Source organism: Larus michahellis, chromosome 2, assembly GCF_964199755.1.
Source record: "Larus michahellis chromosome 2, bLarMic1.1, whole genome shotgun sequence".
Taxonomy (NCBI): Eukaryota; Metazoa; Chordata; class Aves; order Charadriiformes; family Laridae; genus Larus; species Larus michahellis.
The window spans coordinates 154,561,330-154,584,164 of record NC_133897.1 but is presented as its reverse complement, the minus strand read 5'-3'; the positions used below and the strand labels follow the sequence as shown (position 1 = coordinate 154,584,164).

The 22,835-nt window shown below is 40.5% G+C and overlaps 1 protein-coding gene across 4 annotated transcripts in view; it reads left to right on the top strand.

Annotated features, from left to right (window-relative positions):
* Positions 1 to 22,835, top strand: part of SAMD12 (sterile alpha motif domain containing 12) — a 190,613-nt gene that overhangs the window by 35,636 nt on the left and 132,142 nt on the right. For 3 of the 4 annotated variants that reach the window (XM_074577741.1, XM_074577740.1, XM_074577738.1), the window contains exon 3: positions 19,465 to 19,594. In XM_074577741.1, coding sequence (XP_074433842.1) covers positions 19,465 to 19,594 — 130 coding nt within the window. The remainder of the gene's footprint in view (positions 1 to 19,464; positions 19,595 to 22,835) is intronic. The other variant, XM_074577739.1, reaches the window with a different exon arrangement.

Genomic DNA, 22,835 nt, shown 5'->3' with positions numbered 1-22,835 from the left:
CAACACTTCAGCATTAGACAGTGATTTGTGAAGTTGATGAGGAAAACTGAGAGTGTTATTCCATGTACTGAGCTTTCCTGAAACCTTGATTGTTGACTGTAGAAGAAGAATCTGAAGTGCTTGTTAAGGTTCATGCTTATTAAACTGTCACTGCTGTTTTCTTTTTCTCGAGGGAAGGCTACTTTATGGTTTGCAAACTATAGTTAATTGTCCATACTAACTGGTAGCAGATTATTTTGGAAAAGTTTTTTTGCCTGAATAATTATCAGCTTTGTTTGCCATAGCTGTTGTTTCATGTTCCCTTACTCTCTGTTGAAATAATTTAGTATTGGAAGGGTTTTATTTTTAAACAGTATTTTTGAAGGGGAGAAAACAATAAAGAACTGTGCCAAATGAAACGCTCAGATCAGGTAAGTGTTCAGCATGTTGATTCAGCTCTCAAATTCAGATGAAATTCAATTAGTTGTATGTGTCCATTAGTCCAAATTGCCCCTTCTGTCTTTTGCCATGAAGAAAAAATAAAAGATATTACCTTTCTTTTTTATTTTTTTTTCCTGTTGACTTTTTGTCCCCCGCCCTGGTTTCCAGGTTCCAAAGGAGACAAAAATGCTGATGAAAGCCAAAAAGAAGAATAATTGGAAAGGAAGTTGTCTTAGTTTTTGATTCCAAAAAGAATACTGTAGAATGTAGTCGGGTTACATGAACTGGCCAGACATCTGGGGGGGAAAAAAACACATCAGAGCACATCCTATTGTTGTGCTCTAAAGTATTTAATGCAAATTGCAAATGATTCTAAAAACACAAAATAAACTAAACAGATGAAACTGAACTTGGAAACTAAATGAGCTCATGTACACATGGCACAATGATGGCAAATAAAACCGGGTCATTGTTGATTAAATTTTTAAATTCTTACTTAACTCTTACCTGCATGTTCATCGTCGTCTTCTTCCGATATCCCTCTCCCATGGTTAGGTTTTTGTTTTGGGTTTGTGGGTTGTTTTGCCGCCCCTCCCCTTTTTTATTTTTCCACAAACCTGGTTCCCTTGAGGATTTTACAAAGACTTCTACCAGGTTGGAGAGGGGGCAGGATGGAGTGGAAGTACAAGTGTGTCCTAGCTGAACTGAGCTGATGATGGAGCATCCCACTTAGTGGTTTATTTCCTGCAGCACGTTTCAGTCCCCAACCCCTACTTTCTCTCATTTTATTGAGTTGACTGCTCAGTTCGTTGACTTCAGTGAGTTGATGATCAATTTATCATTCACCTGAATTATCTCACTCTGGCTTTTATTAGTGATAGAGTACTCTGTACTAGTTGGTCAAGAGCAACCAATGAGAACTGTCCCCTTTGGCAGCATTTCCTTGTTAATTTGTCTTATTTTAATCACTTTGCCATGCTGGCAGCAGTTAGGGAAAGGATTGCTTTGCTGCTTTTGCTGCTGAGAGAACAGTCTGTGGAAGTGCAGTCTAAATCGAGCTGGGGGAAACTGAATCAGATTAGGAGGAACGGGAGTTCCAATCTAAAAGAGTAGTAACCTTAATAAGCAAATGTGTTTTAATTTTACACTACTTCAGCAGCTTTACCAAATGCTTCACTTTGTCCTAATGTATAAGAGATGAGAATTGGGAGATCTTACAGTGAAACAGGAGATTGCAAACATTTTTTTTTGTTCAGAGAAATGTAGCAGCCCTCTGCGTCCAGTGCTATAATCACATGAACAATAGAATGGGGAGCAGTGAAATTATCCATCTTGTAGCCTGGGGTATATGATTGAGCTCAAAGGATTAAAAGAAAAAGCCGAGGAAGGCATAGGCTGCAAGAATAGTAGGTGGATGATGGAGATCAGGTAAAGTAGTAGAATATGTGCAGCAAAAGGGAATTTGACTGCAGAAGATGAAATATAGTGCAAAGGAAGAATAATTTCTAGGATGAGTCTGAACATCCCACTGTATTTATAAATTTGAGAATTAAGGAAGAGGTAAAACCAGAAAATTGTTGCTGCTGTATGCAAATACACTAGAAGAATAAAACTTCGGTGCTGACGCAAGCAAGTACGGCTGTAAAACAAGGTAGAGGTTGAAACTTTCTTACCTATTAGAAAGTTCCTCTCATAATTTTATTAATGGGTATAATCTGCCACATGTATAAACAGATTGACTACAACCTCTCCCTTAGCAAAGTCTGTATCGGTTGTTTCTCTTCTAATCCTGTTAGGATTATTTAATCAGATTGACAAAGGCATAATTTACTGTATAAAAAATTTACTGTATAAAAAGAGTAAATTGAGTTTCATTGACCTTTGGAATATATGTGAAATATAAAAACATAAGTGATGAACTTTAGTTGTATTATTGATGTTTTAATCAGTGAAGCAACACAAAGCAAAAACCATATGTGAATATTTCTTCTCTGCTTTCACTTTTGAGATTAATTATCGCAAGTGGTTCTTATGGCCTTTAGCCCTTAAGGCCTGTAGGACCAGTGAATTTTGACCAATTTGTTAGAAAAGTTATTCTAATTTCCTATTTTTATTCTCCCCAAACATATATAAAAAATAATCTAGCTCCTATTGTGTTGCAACACAAATCTTACACAGTAAGTAATTGCGATAGTGCTAGCAAGTACTTTCAAACAACATGCCATAACAGTTCAGTGCATTTCTACTGTGTATTATGCCTGGGTTGAGAAGTGATCAAGATGTTAAATAGCATCCCTAAAGGTTATTTCTGCTTATACTAGCCAAGAGAATAGCATCAGAACCATTTGTGGATATTGACAGTATTTTCTCATCTGTCAGGAAACAGCCTTTTTCTTATCTGCATCTGCTAATATTTTTGTGTAGTAAAATAATAAAAGGTACTGTGTTCAAAGAAATAACACAGCAGTAGGATAAAAGTGAGGAAGAAACCTCCACGTCCATGTAATCTCTTCTGTGAGAACATAGAAAGGTATTTAATCTCATGAAGTAAACCGTGAAGCTTTCAGTAATCACGAGGTGATTGCATCTCGTCTAAGGACAGCACAAAGTCTTCCACTTCGGTAGAAAAGCCTTGTTGACTAAGGAGGCTTTGGAAACCTCCTCATAAACAGGTGGTACTGAAATGTTAATTTATTATTGTAAAATGGTAGCGTAGCAGTTATGTACAAGTGGTGAGCAGCTCCATGTGGAAAGCGTCCCTGACAAAGTGAAATGGAAATGGGAAGACGGGGGGCTGACCGCTGGAGCTGCGATGCTGCGGCTCGGAGCGAGTGGGCTGTCTCGTGAGCCATGAGCACAAGAACAGCTCAAAGGGTGAAGAAGAGACAGGGCAGCTGAGAAAGAAAATGTGAAAAGTACTACACGTTTCCAAGAGAAAGCTGAATTCCTTAAAAGCTAGATTATCTGGAAGCCCCACGCAGTGTCTTGCAAAACTGTCTAGGTCTGTCAAAATGCTGCCTGTCAGTAGATGGTGCTCTTTATATCAGCTATTTACTCATGCTGCCTGTGTTTGACTGTTTTCATGTAAAAGGTCTGGTAACATTCCTTAACAGTTCATTTCTCTGAATTCTGATGTCTGGGAGATTAGAAAACGGAGGCTTTTGAGGGACTGCCAGAAAAAAAGAAAAAAAAAAAGAAGCGTTGACTAGGTTCCTTTGAAACATCCTTCATCCTTGAATTTTTTCAACAACTTCTTTTGCTTGTGAACCTGTATTGTTTTGAACTTGGACAAATTCAGAAGCTTCCAGTATAAAAACCTTGAACAAACAGTGTGGACTGGAGAAAATATAGCAGACTAACTCAGTTTGGCAACTGACCTGTAAAAAGCTGCAATAACGTGTAAAATAAAACTGCAAAGCAGATTTGGCAAGTCATTTGCAGTTCTAAAGTTTTCTTTTGCGTATTAACTTTGCAGTTTTACCTGCTGTTTCTGGATAGATAGGAATTAGTTTATTTTTAAATGTAATGCTTCTTAAAAAGGACTTAAATGAATCAATGCAATTGTGAGTTTTACCTGGAGTCCTCAGTAGTTGGATGGATATAAAAAGCTTCATAAAAATGAAGATTTCCTTAGTAATATGATTGAAGTATTATTGGACCTGCCTGCATTTTTTATTATTCAGAAAATTTGCCAGCTCTGGAGGAAAAAAGTTAAAGGTGTTAATTGTGTAAAAATATCACTTGCCAAAGGCTGCTGTTGAGACGAAAGCTCTGATCTGGGCAGCAGAACAGCATGGCAGACCTAATGGGGAACTGGAGATGCTTAAAGTTATGTGCGTCTTTATGCAGTGCTCTGTGTATAGAACATCAGCTACTTAACCAAGAGTTAAATTTTGGCTTCTGAGATGAATTTACCCCTGGAGTGAATCTTGAGAACTGCTGGCTGTTTGCTGCCTGACACTACTGGTCTTTCTGCAAACAGAAACTGAAGGATTAGCGTGAATTTTTCATGTAATGAAAAATCTTAATCTTAATCTGTAATCTTAAACTGCGAGCAAATGATCCAAGAAAGAGAAGAGAACTGGGTTCCTTTTAAAAATGTAATTAAAATATTTCTACTTCTTATTTAGGGACAGTTTGTCTTCCCAGCACATGGATTTAGAGAGCCCTTCACAGATCTCTCTCCAGAAAGGATATATATTGTGTGTACTCAACACGTTACAGCAGATGAATATTGTTCCTCACAATGTTTAATTTACCTTCTCTCAGCCCTTCTTTCACATTCATCTTCTTAGGACCCAAGTTCCTTATATTGAAGTCAGGCTGGCATAATATTTTTGTTGAAAATCTCAACTCCAAATTTCTAAGGACATCTCGCAGCCGCCCTCCCCAGGAGGATGTTGCTGGGACATTTTGGGCTGGATTTACAAATGGTACCTGGAACTGAAGATGCAAAACTTCACTTGACTGGCATTCCTCTCTGCTTAGCCTCCCTGTGGTGCCTGACAGGATGTTCCAGGGAAAGTCCCATTTTCCCATGAATGGCCTTATCTAGGAGATACCTTCAGACCATGGCAACAATATTAACCTCTGCCTTCCTCCCCCTACCCCCCTGCCACCCCTTGAACCTGGTCTGCTGAGTTCCATCTATGTGGCCTTTATAGCTCCAAATCGTCAGGTTTTTGATCAGAGATGGTGCTGCTGCTACATCCTTCTGTTTCCTTATAAAATATGGGCAAGCTTCTGACCTTTCTTTTGCTTTCAAGTTTATTTGCTGAACTAGAAGAAGAGATGTTTCCTGTGAGTGAGAAGAGATGTCTCCCTTTGTCCTGGGCTGGCCGTGATGTGAATGTGGGACTTGTGCTCTGTGTCTTTTTCTGTATCTTCTTCTTGGCTAGCTTAGAGTGCTTCCTAGCCAGGAGGGGCTGGCCTTCATGAATCTCGGTTTGAGGCTTTTTGCTTTGAGGGGATAAAAGGGTATTGTAGTGCTTAAGCTCTTCTTATGAATATAGGACTTCATAGGGATGATGAGAGAATACAGGAATTCCCTTATTAGGAAGAGAAGACTAGTTTCTCAAAAGTAATTAGCAAGAAATTACATTGATGTCAGAAGTGCCCTGCTTTTTTTGAAAAATAAGTAGTGTATCTGCTTTCTAGATATTTATTTAAATCGATAAATCCATTATGACCTTCTACAGAGGCACAGCAACACTATTGCATGAATCAGATGTCTGCGCTAATCTGCCTCTTCTATCAACATTTGCCTTTTTTCTCTCGCCTTTGCTGGAAGTGGATGCAATGTCTTACTGGGAAGCAAGAGGTTGACCTGTCAGCCGAGGCTCAGAGACCTTTTCTTATTCATACCCTGCACACATCTGGCTATAAAGTTGTTCTCCTCAAAATGTATTTGGCTCAAGAGAACATAGTTAAGAGTCAACTGGCAAAGATATCTAGAAAACTTTGATTGCTGTTGGGGTATGAAATGCCTTGGCTGCTGCACTTGCCTTCTGCATATGAATGAGCCTATCCATAAAGACTGAAAGTTGGCATGGAAAGGTTATACTACTTCTTACAGTACAAGCTTCTTAATTGGCACATCTGCTGGAAACAAAGTGCCAAAAATGTGATTCAGTCGGAAGGAGTAAACCTTGTAAGAAAGCAACCTGTCATTATTTAATAGGGATTAAGATCCTCTCAGGATGTTAGATGTTCTCCTTGTACAAATGTACTGTTGTTGAGCTAATGACAGAATTAACCTCACTACCTGCTAACGCTGAAGTAACAGTTTCTTTTATAGTTCTTCTTACATAGAAATGCTTCACTGTCCATGTCTTTAAGATCAAAAGCCAGACTGTACCCTTCACCTCTGACATATAGCAGCTATTAAAAAAAATACACAGCTACTTCTCAAACCCTAGGTTGTGACACGTCAAGTATCTTCTTGGCAGAATACTGTAATTAGAAATGGAAGGATCGAGGTGTGGTCTCTGCTGGACAGATTTATTATGTCAGGGTAACTCCACCAGTAAATTCCAAGTATAAAAAAAATCCGACGGTATCATTGATGACAACTCCCCCAGAGAAAGCTACACTGCCTTGGCAAAAGCAATATTATGCCATAGATATGTTTTTCTTTAAAACGCGTGTCACCAAAAAGCATGTAACTCCCACTGACACTGTTAGGTACATGTTTCTAAGATTACGCTTATTTGTATTTGAATAACCTTTTTATTAGAATATCCTGAACATTTAGAAACACAGGGAAGATTTTTATTTTTTTTTTAAATTCAATTTGTAAGGAGACGGACTTGGGATTTTAGATATACATTTATGTTTTGCTACTAGTATTACCTGAAATCTCTGGGAAGACCAGAGGAAAGACCTCTGTACAACCTCTTTTTTTCCCCCCTTCCATTAAATAAAGACCTATTAGTATTATAGTAGTGTTCCTAGTAAAGAAAATTAATTTTTATAAGCCTTAGAAAATTCTATCATTAAGCTACACGTCATAATTTTTAATTGAGACATTTCAGTTCATATCCATGTTACTATGGATAATTGAATATGAACCAGCTACATTTAAAACAGTCATGGTCCTGTCTAGTTCTTCTTATTTCAAGGCAGCCTGTTTTGTGATTCTTATTGCTAACTATTGATGATTGAGCTGTTTTTGAAAGAATACAATTAAGTGACTGAAGAATTGCAGATAAAGCATCACCAAATAGATGTGCTTATATGTCAGAAAGATTTTCATGACCTACAAAACAAATACAGGCTGACCGACTTCTTTTTAACTTTTATTAAAGAATTTGCAAGTATAAAATCAGAACTTTGTGCTGTGCTGTCCTTCAGATCTTTACGTTTTTAGCTCTCGTCTTTTGCTGTTTACTGTTCTGTAATTAAAGAGCAACAAAATTTCAGTGTATTATTTATATTTTCATGCAAATTAAACATTTTTCCAGTCTCGTCTGGCCAGTTGATTTTGTTACTGCTACAGATTGTATTTTAGCTAAATTCTTCTATATGACCATCTTTAAATAAGTATGTGAGAAATTCCAAGAAAATCAGTGAACCTTATACGCCTGATTTGTATTTATTTTAATGGAATTCCTAATAAGCAGGCTTGGTTTAGTTCAACTGTAGATGTAACTGCCTAAGATGCAACTTCCAGAGGTGCCAGGATTGGTTTAACAAGAAAAAAAAGTGGGAATGGAGACTCCTTTGTAATTGTCAGTTTTGTAGTATATGTAGGTTTTGGGTGGCGTTATTTTTTTAATTTTTATTTTAATCTAGACCTGGAGGAAATATTTTTGGCAAATACTGAACTTCCTCAAAAGTGCAATTTCAATTGCTCTACTTCAGGCCAAACTGTTGGAAAAGGAGGAGCTACATTTCATCACTGTCTTACTGCTCGCTAAGAATGGGAAAACCCTATCCCAAAAGGGGAAAAGGGTATTAGGCCAAGAGTTAGCAAGGCTCATGGACAGGGCTTTAAACTAGAATCGAAGGGGGAAGGGGATAAAACCAGGCCCACTAGTAATAAGCCTAGGGATAAAGGGCCAAGGATGGGGGTGAAATCGGTAGGCCAGCTCAAGTGCATCTACACGAATGCACGTAGTGTGGGCAACAAACGGGATGAGCTGGAAGCCATTGTGCAGCAGGACAGCTATGATGTAGTCGCCATCATGGAAACGTGGTGGGATGACTGTCACGACTGGAATGCTGCGATGAATGGCTATAAGCTCTTCAGAAGGGATAGGCAAGGGAGGAGAGGTGGGAGTGTGGCTCTGTACATTAGGGAGTGTTTGGATTGTATAGAGCTAGATTCCAGTGATGATAAAGTTGAGTGTTTATGGGTAAGGTTGAAGGGGAAGGGAAATAAGGGAGATGTTGTGCTGGGAGTATGCTACAGACCACCTGGCCAGGATGAGGAGACAGATGAAGTATTCTATAAGCGGCTAGCTGAAGTCTTGCAATCTCCAGCCCTTGTTCTGGTTGGGGACTTCAACCTGCCGGGTATCTGATGGAAGTATAACACAGCAGAGAGCAGGCAGGCTAGGAGATTCCTCGAGTGCATGGAAGATAACTTCCTGACACAACTGGTAGGTGAGCCTACCAGGGGAGGTGCCTGGCTAGACCTACTGCTCACAAACAGAGAAGGACTAGTGGGAGATGTGGTGATCAGAGGTCATCTTGGGTTTAGTGATCATGAAGTGGTCAAGTTTTCAATTCATAGTGATGTAAGGAGGGGGGTTAGCAAAACCTCCACCTTGGACTTCCGGAGGGCAGACTTTGGCTTGTTCAGGACACTGGTTGAGAGAGTCCCTTGGGAGATAGTCCTGAAGGGCAAAGGGGTCCAGGAAGGCTGGACACTCTTCAAGAAGGAAATCTTAAAGGCCCAGGAGCAGGCTGGCCCCAAGTGTCACAAGTTTAAAGGGCGGAGAAAATGGCCAGTCTGGATGAATAAGGAACTACTGATGGGACGTAGGAATAAAAGGAGGGTTTAACACCTTTGGAAGAAGGGACGGGCAACTCAGGAGGAGCACAGAGATCTCATTAGGTTATACAGAGAGAAGATTAGGAAGGCAAAAGCCGAGATGGAGCTCAACTTGGCCGCTAACATTAAGAACAACAAAAAAAAGCTTTTATAAATACATCAACAAAAAGAAAGCCAGGGAGAATCTCCATCCCTTACTGGATGCTGGGGGGAAAGTTGTAACCAAGGACGAGGAGAAGGCTGAGATACTGAATGCCTTCTTTGCCTCCGTCTTCAACAGTCAGACCAGCTATCCCCAGGGTGCTCAGCCTCCTGAGCTGGAAGATAAGGATGGAGAGCAGAACAACCCACCTATAATCCAGGAGGAAGTAGTCAGTGATCTGCTTCTGCACCTGGACGCACATAAGTCTATGGGGCTGGATGGGATTCACCCAAGAGTACTCAGGGAGCTGGCGGGAGAGCTCACCAAACCTCTCTCCATCATTTATCAACAATCCTGGTCAACAGGGCAGGTACCAGATGACTGGAGGGTGGCTAATGTGATGCCCATCTACAAGAAGGGTCAGAAGGAGGATCCGGGGAACTACAGGCCTGTCAGCCTGACCTCGGTACCAGGAAAGATCATGGAGAGGATCATCTTGAGTGAGCTCTCACGGCAAGTGCAGGGCAGCCAAGGGATCAGGGCCAGCCAGCATGGGTTTAGGCAAGGGAGGTCCTGCTTAACCAACCTGATCTCTTGCTATGACCATGTGACCCGCCTTCTGGATGCGGGGAAGGCTGTGGACGTTGTCTGTCTGGACTTTGGTAAGGCCTTTGACACTGTCCCCCACAGCATTCTCCTGGAGAAGCTGGCGAATCATGGCATAGACAAGTGTACTCTTCGCTGGGTTAAAAACTGGCTGGATGGCTGTGCCCAGAGAGTTGTGATTAATGCGGTGAAATCCTCTTGGCGGATGGTCACCAGTGGTGTCCCTCAGGGCTCAGTTTTGGGGCCAGTTTTGTTTAATATCTTTATCAATGATCTGGATGAGGGGATTGAGTGCACCCTCAGTGAGTTTGCAGACGACACCAAACTAGGTGGGAGTGTTGCTCTGCTTGAGGGCAGGAAGGCTCTACAGAGGGACCTGGACAGGCTGGATCGATGGGCCAAGGCCAACTGTATGAGGGTTAATAAGGCCAAGTGCCGGGTCCTGCATTTTGGTCACAACAACCCCAAGCAACGCTACAGGCTTGGGGAAGAGTGGCTGGAAAGCTGCCCAGCAGAAAAGGACCTGGGAGTGCTGGTGGACGGCCAGCTTAACATGAGCCAGCAGTGTGCCCAGGTGGCCAAGAAGGCCAACAGCATCCTGGTTTGTATCAGGAATAGCGTGGCCAGCAGGAGCAGGGAGGTGATCGTGCCTCTGTACTCGGCACTGGTGAGGCCTCACCTTGAGTACTGTGTTCAGTTCTGGGCCCCTCTGTACAAGAGGGACATGGAAGTGCTGGAGCGGGTCCAGAGGAGAGCTACCAGGCTGGTGAGGGGTCTGGAGACCAGGTCATATGAGGAGAGGCTGAGGGAGCTGGGCATGTTTAGCTTGGAGAAGAGGAGGCTGAGGGGAGACCTCATTGCCCTCTACAGCTACCTGAAAGGAGGCTGTAGAGAGGTGGGTGTTGGCCTCTTCTCCCAGGTGAATAATGGCAGGACCAGAGGAAATGGTCTGAAGCTGCGGCAGGGGAGGTTTAGATTAGATATTCGGAAGAATGACTTTACTGAAAGAGTGGTCAGGCACTGGAACAGCCTGCCCAGGGAGGTGGTTGAGTCACCATCCCTAGAGGTATTTAAGAAACGTGTAGTTTTGGCACTTCAGGGCATGCTCTAGTGACAGAGACTGTAGTTTGTTTGAGGTTTTTTGGGTTTGTTTTTTTTGTGTGTCTGGTTGGACTCGATGATCTCAAATGTCCTTTCCAACCATGAAGATTCTATGATTCTGTGATTCCCTGATTATTAGATATTCCTGTTTGCTTTCGTATGCGTACCTGAATGGATCTGAACTTCCAGCTTTCACCAAGATGGGACACTCTCCTGTGCCTATTACCTGTCTGAATGGAGTATTCTGTGATGAAGACTCATGCCATCAGTCTTCTTTGTAGTGAGTGTAGTACTTAGTCCTTAAGACAGGATAAAAGATGAACTAAACTGCAAGTTATGAGCGCCATGCCAAGGATGAATGTCTCGAATTTCTATTCTTGTTGTAGTGGATGGTTAAGTGCAATAAAGAACATGTGCTTTTATTAAAGTTTAGTTATTTACTTGTAAGTTGCTGTTAACACAGGACTGTTAATTGAAATGAATTCTGTTTCTTCTTTGACTCAATAGTGGTAACAAGCAGGCTAGAGAAGTTCAAGGAGGAACCTTTTATCTTCATAGCTGCACAAGGCATGCTAGTAGGGCACCTGCTGCGTGAACAGAAATCGTTTGTTCTCCAGATCTAGGCAGGATACAGAGTCGCTTTCTCTTTGTAAAAGCAGGAGGATTTGTATTTACTTGTGAAGACTCTAATCTGTGATATAAGATAGTGATGGGTAGAGCCCAGACTTGGACAGGTTTGAATTGTCTCAGGTAGAGAAGGGGAATCAAAACCACATCAGTGGAGAGGTATCAAACAATTGATGTATCTTGTGAAGTAGGAAACCTCAGCTGGATAGAGCAGCTCTCCCTCTCTGCATTTTCTCTGCAAATATCCAAAAGCAAATATTTAATTTTTGGACTGGAAGGAATCTTCTGCACTGTGTAAAATGGATCTTTAGTTTGGCAAGATTAAAAATGCAATGTTTTTAGATGAAGTGAATTTTAAAACATAACACTCTTTCTTTGATTTGGATTTGGCTGTCAAAACCTAAAATTGGTTGCGTTCCTGGTCCTTGTTGTGGTTTTATTCTAAGCATTGTTTGCCTGTCTGTCCCAGTTGTGGCTTTCATGATTTTTGATTGCAATTAGAATGATGTCAGGCAAGCTTCTCAACAGTGCTGAGGAGTGCTCTGTCTTCTCCGTTCTCGCCCTGACATTTCAGTTCTTCATAGTTTGCTGATAGTGCCACTGCCATTTATCTCAACACCGGCATCTGCCAGTCATGATTCTTGCTTTCAGAGTGCAATATCTCATTGAAAGTGAGTACTCTCACAGGAAATGAGTCACCCTGTTTATCCTTGCTTGTTTGGATACTGTCTTTATCCTGATAAGGATAATGCTCAGTGATATTTGTTTGGACAACTTTATCCTTTCCTGTTGATGGTTATACCCGTGACAGCCTTAAGAGGGAGTTAACTTCCTCTAACAACTTCTTACTTTCCAGATCAATCTCGTTATTTTTAATAATTGTTTCCTTTTTCCCCCTTTGCAGTTTGTTTGTAGTACATCTAAGCTTGTGGCACCGGTACAGAAGGTACTAGATTGGTTCATTCCCAGTATTGCTTGAAAGCCAGGTAAAACCTCCCTCTTTGTTTGTCGGTCTTTGAACAAGTGGTGGTGCTACAGTGATTTGGGACCCTGGGGCAGAAGTTTCTGCTTGTGCAGAGCTGGCTTTAAGCACTGCCAGAGCAATCTCTTGGTAGGGACAGCAATGTGCAGCAGCCTGCTGGAGGAAACAAAAAGGAGCCGGTGGCTGACTTGGCCCTTGGGGTTGTGAAAGGATGAAGAGACTCTGTGAGAGAGACAGGAGGCTGCGGACCGCTGCTGCTAATTGAGGATGGAGGCCCTCGTAGAAGTGACATTTGTTCCTCTCCTTTTCCTCCAGAAAGTGGGAAGATTGGAATAGCAAATCTACTTTACAGGACCTTTTCCACTTCTCCTGCACCTTCCATGACTTCCCTACCAGTCTCCAGTGTTTACCCTGCTTGGATAAGGCTTCCCCTTCCTGGAGAGGACTGACTCAGCCCTGTTCACCTTGTGCTCAGAGCCCTAAGCTGGTGCTGCTCAGGTGTCCTCATCTCCCTCATTAACTCTGTTCCCTTCTCTCTCCCTGCTGATGCCAGAGGACCGTCCCCATCTGTTCAGTGGCTGGATTGAGGGGGCAGTGATCTCTCTGTGGGTCTGGTTTGTGTCTCTCCTTGGGCTTCAGGTGTGTTTGAACTAGCTCAGAGTCAGTGAGGACGTGGTTCACCCGGGGCCTTGGGTACCTTATCTTGACTTCATTTGTGCTCCTGCAAGACACAGTGAGCTAGCTGCACTGAGTTGCTTCTCTTAAAAAGCCAATATATTCTGAGAATGTGGATTTAGGTGAACCAGAAGGTATTATAGCTCTACTCTGATCCTTCTGCCAACGGGTGGTGGGAAATAAGTCCCTCTTGCATGTATTTGTAACTGGTACTGGTCTTGTCTTTTGTGGGAACCCGTATGTGGACCCTGATGTCAGGCAGCATGGTGTGGCCATGTGCCAGCAGACTGGACCAGGGAAGGAGGGACTACATGTAGGACAACATACATGGGAATGATGGGGAAGGGCTCAGATGCAGGTTGGGTGACGATTCCAGCAGCTTGCTGTGAGTGCCCTGGGAGCTGCGCAGCCTCCAAGTCTTGCCCATAGCATCATTATATGAGACTCTGCCATGCTCAGGGGGGTCATAGATAAGGCAAACCAGTTGCATTTTGCACCTTGTGGAGCAAGTAAGTTTGGGGCTGCAAGCGTGAGATACAAGCTTGCAACTCAGGGAAGGCAAGGCGCTAGCTGACCATGCGTCACGCACAATTTGAGAGTCTCCTGTGTCCCTGTAGTTTTCATTCAAAGTGGACATTGTGTGTTGATCAGTCAGAGGTGTATGACTTGCACGATAGCTGCTGTAGTGTCTCTGTTTGAATCCTTCCTGCATGGCATTAGGGTTTATGTCTTGGCTAAAGCAAAGTTGGTGCAAATTTGGCCTTGAAAGTGTGCTTTAAACTAAATTGCAATGACTTTTTTTTAAAAAATATATTATTTTCCATACTGATTTTTTGTTTTTCACAATGATTTAAGTAAAAAATTTTACTTAAGTAAAAAAAAGTGATTGTTTGAATTTCTGATCCAATTGAAGTTTGAAACATTCAGTCTTTTATCAACACAAAAGAGAATGTGTCTTACAGTATTTTCCTTTTTTTTTTTGGTTTTGTAAATAAACACATTTCCTTTGGTTTGTCATTTTCATCTTTTCTTAGTGTTAAAATTCTCAATAACACAGATGGGAATCCAACACAGCGGAGGTTTCAGTGGTTTTATGGGGTGTCTGCTTATTACTGTAATTTTCTTTAGTCTTTGCTGGAAAGATCTGTAAGTATAACTATCTGAGAAAGTGTATTTCTAAACCAAAATGTGTCCTTTCCAGAGTCTTGAATATTTTAAGATATTATATAAAAACACATTCACAAACCTGGCTCATTTCTTCTGTTCTTTACAGAATTGAAACCATCTTTTATGTTAGTCATTGATTCTGAATTCTATATAGGTAGTTTATTATTGGAGAAGTAATTTGGAATATATGAAAAAGATTCTTATTTTCTCAGTTTTAGAAATATAAGCCAAGCATGTTTGAAAAAATTCATGCTTTTGAAATTCGTACTGGGCATTGTTGCTCCTGCTGCTTCTTGTCATAATCGATGAAGATGATGCTGTTAGTCTTGCTTCTGGAGCAGCCTGAAAGATTTGATAATAACTTAGATAGCTTTTGGAGCTGTGTAGTGTAAGTTCTCTGATATATGTATCTATATCAGATACACATAACATTTTATTTTTCTAATTTTTAAATGTATCATTGGCCCTTTACAGATTGCTTGCAGAAGCCATTATGTTTTATTTCACAAATATTTCCTTCTCAGCTTCACACATGAAGTGGTACCATTTCTTTCATCCCAGTCTCTCTCTGATCACGGGCCCATCAATGGCTTCCTGACAGGTTTTAATGTTTCCTGCTCCAGCTGACTCTGCATTATTTTAGGGGTGACAGCCACCCATCTCACTCTCTCTGTCCCTGCTAGGTGACAGTGACCTTATTACTTCTTTCCTTTGCTCTTCCCGTACCTCCCCTCACAGCTATCAGCCCCCTTTTCTCTCGAAGTGCCGAACTGGGTTAGCATCGTGGTTCAACACTGAGCAGTTGTACTCCACGTCTGCTCTGTGTGAAGATTTCTTTGTGTCTGAAACACAGCTGGCAGAGCTGCATGCTGCTGGTCTAATAAATGACGGTGCTTCTGCTTGCAGCCTTGCCTTGCTTAACGTCCTTTGACCAACACGGCCGTAATAAAATTGGTCCTGCTTTGTCTTTTTCTAGTTAAACTGTAAACTCCGGAACAGAATCTCTTGTGATGTGTGTTGGAGCACGATCTGCCCTAATGCTTTGAGCAGTGCCTCTTTTATCCATCTCTGTTTCATACAATTTTTTTTGCAGGCAGAAACTGCAGGGTCTGACGTGGGATAAATTTGAATGTAAATATGCATTGACTTTGCCTATATGTCAGGATCAGTATGTTGGCAAATTGGATGTTACAAATGGTATCAGACAGCCTTCTTCCAGCAGACCTGCAGCCCTGTTTGACTGAGGACCTTGATTGCCACAGTCCCCGGATTTTGTAATCTGAGCAGATTTCTAAATGCACAAAATGTTTGGGTTGGAGAAGCTCTTTTAAATAGCTTGGCTCATAGTATGTAGTTTTAATAATAAGATTGAATCCTCCATCACTCAAAATACAGAAGCCTTTCTTTCTTTTCTGGAATAAAATACAATAAATAAAGACAAAGAAATTCTGGTGAGTAAATTGACGTTCAAAATTGGCAGGCTTGGTCACCTGCACCTGGAAGGCTGAAGAGATAACTTGTACTTCATTGCTTAGGAAGAGCAGGGCTTGGTTGCTCATGCTATTCTGAACACTGAAATACACTCTCTAGTAGTGCGCAGGCTGTAAGTTTGATTTGTTTATTTATTTTTGAGTTGGAGATTCTAAGTATTGTCTTCTCTGCACCATGGGACAAAGCATGAAATTGTGTCACGTCTTAAATATGCTGATTTTTTCTTGTTCTTAGAAGTCATTTTTATAGTTTGAGATACGCATACCAAAGAGTGGTGTTAGGCAATTTAGAAGAAAGTGTTTGAAACAAAATACTGAAGAAACAGGTATTCCTTCAAATATACAAGAAAAGATCAGAATACTGAAGACTTTTATTCTCCTTAGATCTATAGCTGGCACATGAGTTGGCGTAGACTTTGGCAGGATTAAACCTATCAAAGTGTTGCCAGCAAAGGGTGATCTTAGGATGAGTTTATGTCAGGGAAATGAAAGGGAAGGCTGGACTTTTATGTATATATTATTTTATTTTAATTGGTTTAGGCCTATAGTTTGACTGAGCTGATTGACAGAAAGAAAGTAAAACATAATATATTTTCCACTTGTCTAGGTAGTTTATATATAGTTAGTGGCAGGGGACTCATTTGGTAGGTTTGTTTATGGTAAGGGTAATTTTCCTTGGTTTACTGGGAATTTTTTTAGTCTAAGATCTAGCTTTTGAGCAGGGAAGAAACTAACAAATGAATTTTGTGGGAGGGAAGCATATTTTTCTAATAGCCTTTCGTTTAGAGCATCTGGTTGGAAAATATTTTGGGTATGATGTTCCAAAAGTGAGAGTGACAACATTATACTGTTTATAGCCATTGCTTTAAAAACCCTGTATTCCTGTAACTCATCGAGTCCTTATGAATTGGAAAATTAAACACAATGCTTGATGGTGTCAATATAAAAATGTCCCCTTTGGACTGCAGTTATACGTTTAAGTCAAACATGTTTCAATCATAATTCTGAACATTGGACAGTAAAAAATCAGCTCGTATGTTTGGTGCGCAGCGATCTGTATGTTGCCCAGCATAATAGCTACATTTGAAACTGTCTTTCCGTTCGACAGGCACAGAGGGAAATGTTATATTTGTACTGTATGTGCTGATAAACTTGTTCTTCAGATATTTAGCATGATGGTGCTTAAAGCTTTTATAAGGAGAATAGTTGCTGAACTGAAAAGAGTAACCGTTTAGTTATAACAAACATTGGCACTACATGTGTGCTTTCAGCTAGGAATAAATAGTTTGTAAATCTATAGCTATCTCTCTATATATCTGTATACAAATATTTTAAAGTATTTTTATGATGTACATGAAAAACCATTAACAATTTATGTTTCAAGGGCTGACAGACTTTCTTCTATTCTTCAAAAATTACATTGCCTAAGAAATATCTTTATATGAGTTGTTGCTTAAATTTAAAGATACGCATTGAAGTCTTGACCCTGTTGTTCAGGGATTTCTGTGGAATCAGAGAGACTGCTTGTGTTATATGGCTATTTTTACTTGTTTTTTTTTTTCTTTGATGTGTTTGTGAAGGACACGCATTTATATAGGCGTGTAATAAAAATCAGCTAACTGATACCATGGTATTGGGCTCTTCATTGAAATTCAGTTTCTTCTTTGACTCAAATTGCAGTAACAAGTAGGCTAGAGAAGTTCAAAGAGGGGCCTTTGATCTTCCTGGTTGCATGAGGAACAGTTACAGGGCGCTTGCTGTCCCTGCAGAGGTTGTCCTTTCTCCAGACCTATGCACTGTCCAGAGCAGGTCTCTGTATCTGCAGAAGACTGACCAGCTGCTCGGAAAGGACAGTGGTAGAGCAAGCGCTGTCCTGGTTATAGGGAACCGTGGCCACCCTCTTTTTTTGTGGACGTCAGGTCGGTCTGTGAGGCTTCTGCCTGCTGCAGGTTGGTGGGTGGCAGCAAAAGATGCGAATCAATTCTTTGGGAGTTTTGTGCATTATTGTGATACCTCTAAGTGTGGATGGTGCTTATTCATGTGTTTGAAATAGGATTCATGTGTCTCGTGAGTGTATTTTTGTTCAAAAAAAAAAGGCTGAGCTAAGGGATGCGCACTGTATTATATATTCAACTATAACTGTCCTGCTGTTTCTTTAACTTCTACCCATGCAATGAAAAAGAGATGGGGAAATCAGACATGAGAAATTCAAACATGTTTGCCTGTTAGAATTTTAGCTCTGCCGTATTCCCTATCCCTAACTTAATACCTTTGCATGATGTAGTTTATGAACTTAATAGGACGTGCAAAGCCCTAGTGTAAAACTGCTTTGGTCTTTTGGGCTTCCAGTAGTGAAAAATTTCAAAGCAACTTTGAAAAGGTCTGTCTGACAACGCGCATCTGCACAAATGCTGGGATAAACCCTGGCTGGCAATGTCGAGGGAATCCATCATGAGGCCTAATGGGGAGGAATGGTTGAGATGACATTCTCCTTCACCTCAAATTTGTGCAGAAAAACTTCTCTTGAACCTTCTACACTGGCAAAGAGCTGGGGGACAGGTATTCTGGATCCACAGCGTGGGAACAAAGATACTATGATTTTATTTCATGGACTCAGTTTTTTGACAAAATCATGAAGTAAATCAATGCCTTTGTGTTCACACCCACTTATATCAGCAACGTCCAATGTTTAACATTTATTGTTGGTAATAACTGCCCATCTATTTAAGATTTTCTTAGTCTCCTGGGCAGACTGTGTTGCAAAATAAAGATAAAATCGCTTTGAATATATTTTTTGTTGTTGTTGTTTTGTGTACTTTGACAAGATGCTTTAAATCCCTGCAGTTCAGGTCATCTAGAACTCAGCATTTTTATATGGTTAAAAAAAGTGTATATGCAAAGGTGAATTTTTTGATGAAATGAAATGTGACTTTATACATATGATAATGCAGTTGACTTAATTTATGAATGTTTTATGTATAAACCAATAATCTGTTCAGATAATCTATTACAAAACTGATTTTTCAGGAAAGTATTGAACAGTATTGAAGTATTTTTTATTTATTTATAAAGAAGCGACTGTTGTAAGCAGGAGTCGTAATTATTTCACATAATGGTGATTGTAGGAGGGTTAAAGGTAAAAAGGAAGCAGAAAAACTAAAAACATCACTCAAACTAGGAATGATGTCAGCTGAAATGCTTTCTGTGAACTGATACCACCAGCTCCACGTCTATTGGTGTGTAGTCTCCTTTTCCCAGGCAGAACCAGTCTTTAAGCTTGTTTGCACTAAAGGGCTTTATTGCAAGATCTTTTCTAATTGTAGTTGAGGAACGTGCCTGTCCTGAGGATACTCCTGGTCTTCCATGGTCATATCCAAACTGGGACACAAACGTACATCCCTCTTGTGAATTTGGCTTCAAAGGCTGCAACTATTGCCCTTGGGGGGCAGTCAGAGCTGGTCACTCTTTAAACTGTTATTCAAGTAAGCCATGGTGCAATATATTTCTGTGATGCAAGGAACATGTATGTAATGCAAAATAATGTTAAAGAACCTCTCACTGTGTGGGATTCCTCCATGATATATTTGAAGAGCTGCGTCTTGTGTAATCTGCTGGTGATTATTTGATATCTGCCAGTCAGAGCAGCTCTTATCTTGCATTTATTATTTTAATATCCTATATGGATATCAGAGATTAATATTTCTGAAACTTGTGTGCTGACTTAACATCATTTCTGTTCTTCATTCTGTATTTCTAGTCCGGGACTGTGAAGCTGACCAAGCCTGTGGCGTTATGGACCCAGCAGGATGTCTGCAAATGGCTGAAGAAACATTGCCCTAATCAGTATCAAATCTACAGTGAGTCATTCAAACAGCATGACATAACTGGTAAAGTATGCACTATCAGAAATATTTTACTTACTTAAAATGTGGCAAATGGTTTTACTTTGTTGTGTCTGTGCACTGAGGGCTTTTTGTTGATTGTATGACTAGAGAGTTGCAAGGTTTACAGCCGGGGAAATACACCAGCTTTCATAGGATGTGGTAAGTGATTTCCCCATCTGTCTAAAAGCTAAATTTCAGATTATTCATCGTTAATACAATGAGGAAAGAAGCCAGTCTGCATGTGGGTAAGGGCCGCATCTTGTTCGTTCCAAATAAATAAAAAAAATACCCCAAACTTAAAGAAATGTCCTGTGAGGAAAAGTGTAAATGAGTTTGTTTCATTGAGATGTTTCACCTTGTGTTCATATTCTTTTTTGCCTTTTTTTTTTAATTGAACTTAGAGTCCTTAACATGTAGGATGGGAAGCAAACCCAATTGAGCCCTTCCCTAGGGCTGAAGCAGCATCAATACAGGAAGTTCATTTCTGACAGATGTTTGTCTAACTTTGTTCTGGAAAACTTGCAATGGAGGAGATTTTTACATCTCTCCATTCCAGTATTTTATGATCCTTAAAGTTGGTAATTTCCTAGTATCAATCTAAACTATTATTTCAGCCAATGAAACTGACTTCTGCCCCAAGTGTAGCTCAAGTACAGTCGTTCTTTCTTGCAGTCTTTTCTCTGTTGGATAGGGGGCTTCCCACTTGCACATACTTCCTTGTCTAGTCTGAAAAATATTTATTAGTTCTATCATGGTTTGTCCCCCAAAATAGCCGCAGAACCTCCAGACCTTCAACACGCGCTGTCTTGTCTTAGAAGAAGAATATATTAAAACACATCATTGTAGAAGTATTTTATTTTAGAAGTTGTTTCGTTGATCTGCTTGACCTGTTAACTCCTATTCAGTTTGCTGTAGTGGTAAGACAGGCTGAGAGAGCTGGGGCGGTTCAGCCTGGAGAAGTGAAGGGTCTGGGGAGGCCTTCCAGTACCTAAAGGGGGCCTACAGGAAAGCTGGGGAGGGACTCTTTATCAATGAGTGTAGCGATGGGACGAGGGGTAACGGTTTTAAACTGAAAGAGGGGAGATTTAGATTAGATATTAGGAAGAAATTCTTTCCTGTGGGGGTGGTGAGACACTGGAACAGGTTGCCCAGAGAAGCTGTGGATGCCCCATCCGTGGAAGTGTTCAAGGCCAGGCTGGATGGGGCTTTGAGCAGCCTGGTCTAGTGGGAGGTGTCCCTGCCCATGGCAGGGGGATTGGAACTAGGTGATCTTTAAGGTCCCTTCCGACTCCCAATGATTCTATGATTCATTCTATTTTAGCTGGACACTTTGAAGGGACATCAGTTTGGTAGAGTAACTGGATCAATATAAAGACAGATGTGACTTTGGAGTTAAATAGCATTTTTACTCATATGCCAGACAGTAATTAATCTGTAAAAAGTTTAATGTGGAACACTAATTTGTTCTCTGAAGTGGTGGTATACAAAACTAGGAATTGGCATTCAGCCATTCAGTATCAAGCAAAGATTTGAGTTTCACATACAAATCTCAGTCTTAACAATAACTAATGCATGTTTCAATCAGTATCTGTTTGTATATGGGTACTTGTGGTGTTTCAGATTTTCCATTGATTCCTGTTGCCGTTCTTTCCTTTCTGATAATGTACGAATGATTGCAAACACGGCAAGCTAAAATACAGATATTTGTTTACTGTGTAGCCATGAATACGCATACACACTTACAGGTGGTTTGTATGGGTTTGGTAAGTGTTGAGTGTTAGTACATGACCATTGTGCCCATTTCCTCTAAGTCATCATCTGTTGAATGCAGTCCGTAGGAATGCAGTCTGTGTCTCCACCCATGTGTACAGAGCTGACTGTATCCAGAGCGCTACCGGAAAAAAATGAAGCTATTTTTTAATTTTTTCTAGTACCATTTTACTATCAAATTGTCTCTTTTTAGAATTAAGGCACTGTGAGATGAAGATGAAAGGAAGAAAAAGTTATATTCATTTCAACATAAACATAGATGGAAACCTTGTAGTTTCATTGCAGATGTGCAAAACTTCAAACTTTATAGACCTCTATGAAAAAGAAGAATCTGGATCAATCTTTCTTACTTTACACAAAAGAGGTATAAGGAAAATATTAGTGCAAGTGTTAGAAAGTAAGTCTGCAGGAAAGAAAATAACTTCAATTCAGTAACTACCAAAGAAAAGAAGAAACACGATCAATATTTGTACAGATTTTATGAAAGTATATTGTGATAATATTATGAGTGAAATCAATAACTCAGGAGGATATTTCCAGTGCTGTTGGTCCCTGTGACTCCGATTATTTGAAATCTAATAAGGGGATAGAACAGTGGATTTGTGGCTCAGAGAAAAGTAGAGCATGAAAGAGCCATGGAAACTAATGTGACGATTAAGCCAAGGTGGCGTAAGCCAGATATGGCTATGGAAAAGTGATGTGATTGTTGAAAATTTTTCAGGAATTAAAGTGACTTTACAGGCTGCTTTGATATGGAAAAATACGATGGAAAAGAAGAAACTGACATGAAAAGGATATTTAAACTTTATTTGAAGATAAAATCTAAGGCATGGTCATAAGCCAGGAAAATAGTCTTGGGCAAACATATCTAGCAGTTGTTAACCATAGGTGTTGAAGAGTGTGGCATTTTACTTTGGGCTATTAGTTGCTGATTACAGTTTATTGAGTTGGGGAGAAAACGGCAACCCAAAATGTCCATTCCTTTGTGGAATTTTATACCTTTTTACTACTCCTGACAAAAAGCAGCTGCAGATGTATAAGAAAAAAATGCTTAATCTGGTGATTTGCCTAGTAAGAAAAAAGATCTTCATATTAACAGTGATCTTGAGGATGCCATGGGACAGAGTGTACTCTCAGCACATTTGCAGATGACACCAACTTAGGGGTAACAGTCAATAGACTTAAGGCTGCCATTCGTAGGGACCTGGGCATTGGGACCAGACATAGGCTGGAGGAATACGTTAACAGGAACCTTATGAAATTCAGCAAGGACAAATGAGCAGTTCTGCATCTGGGGAGGCCGAGCACCTTGTACCCTATTCAGCCTGGGGCTGGCTGGCTGGGGAGCACCTTTGCTGAAGAGGACCTGTGGTCTTGATAGTCAGGAAGATTAAATGAACCAGTATTGTGCCTTTGCAGGAAAGAATGCTAACAGAATCATGGACAGTGTTAACAGAAGCTTAGTGAGCTGATC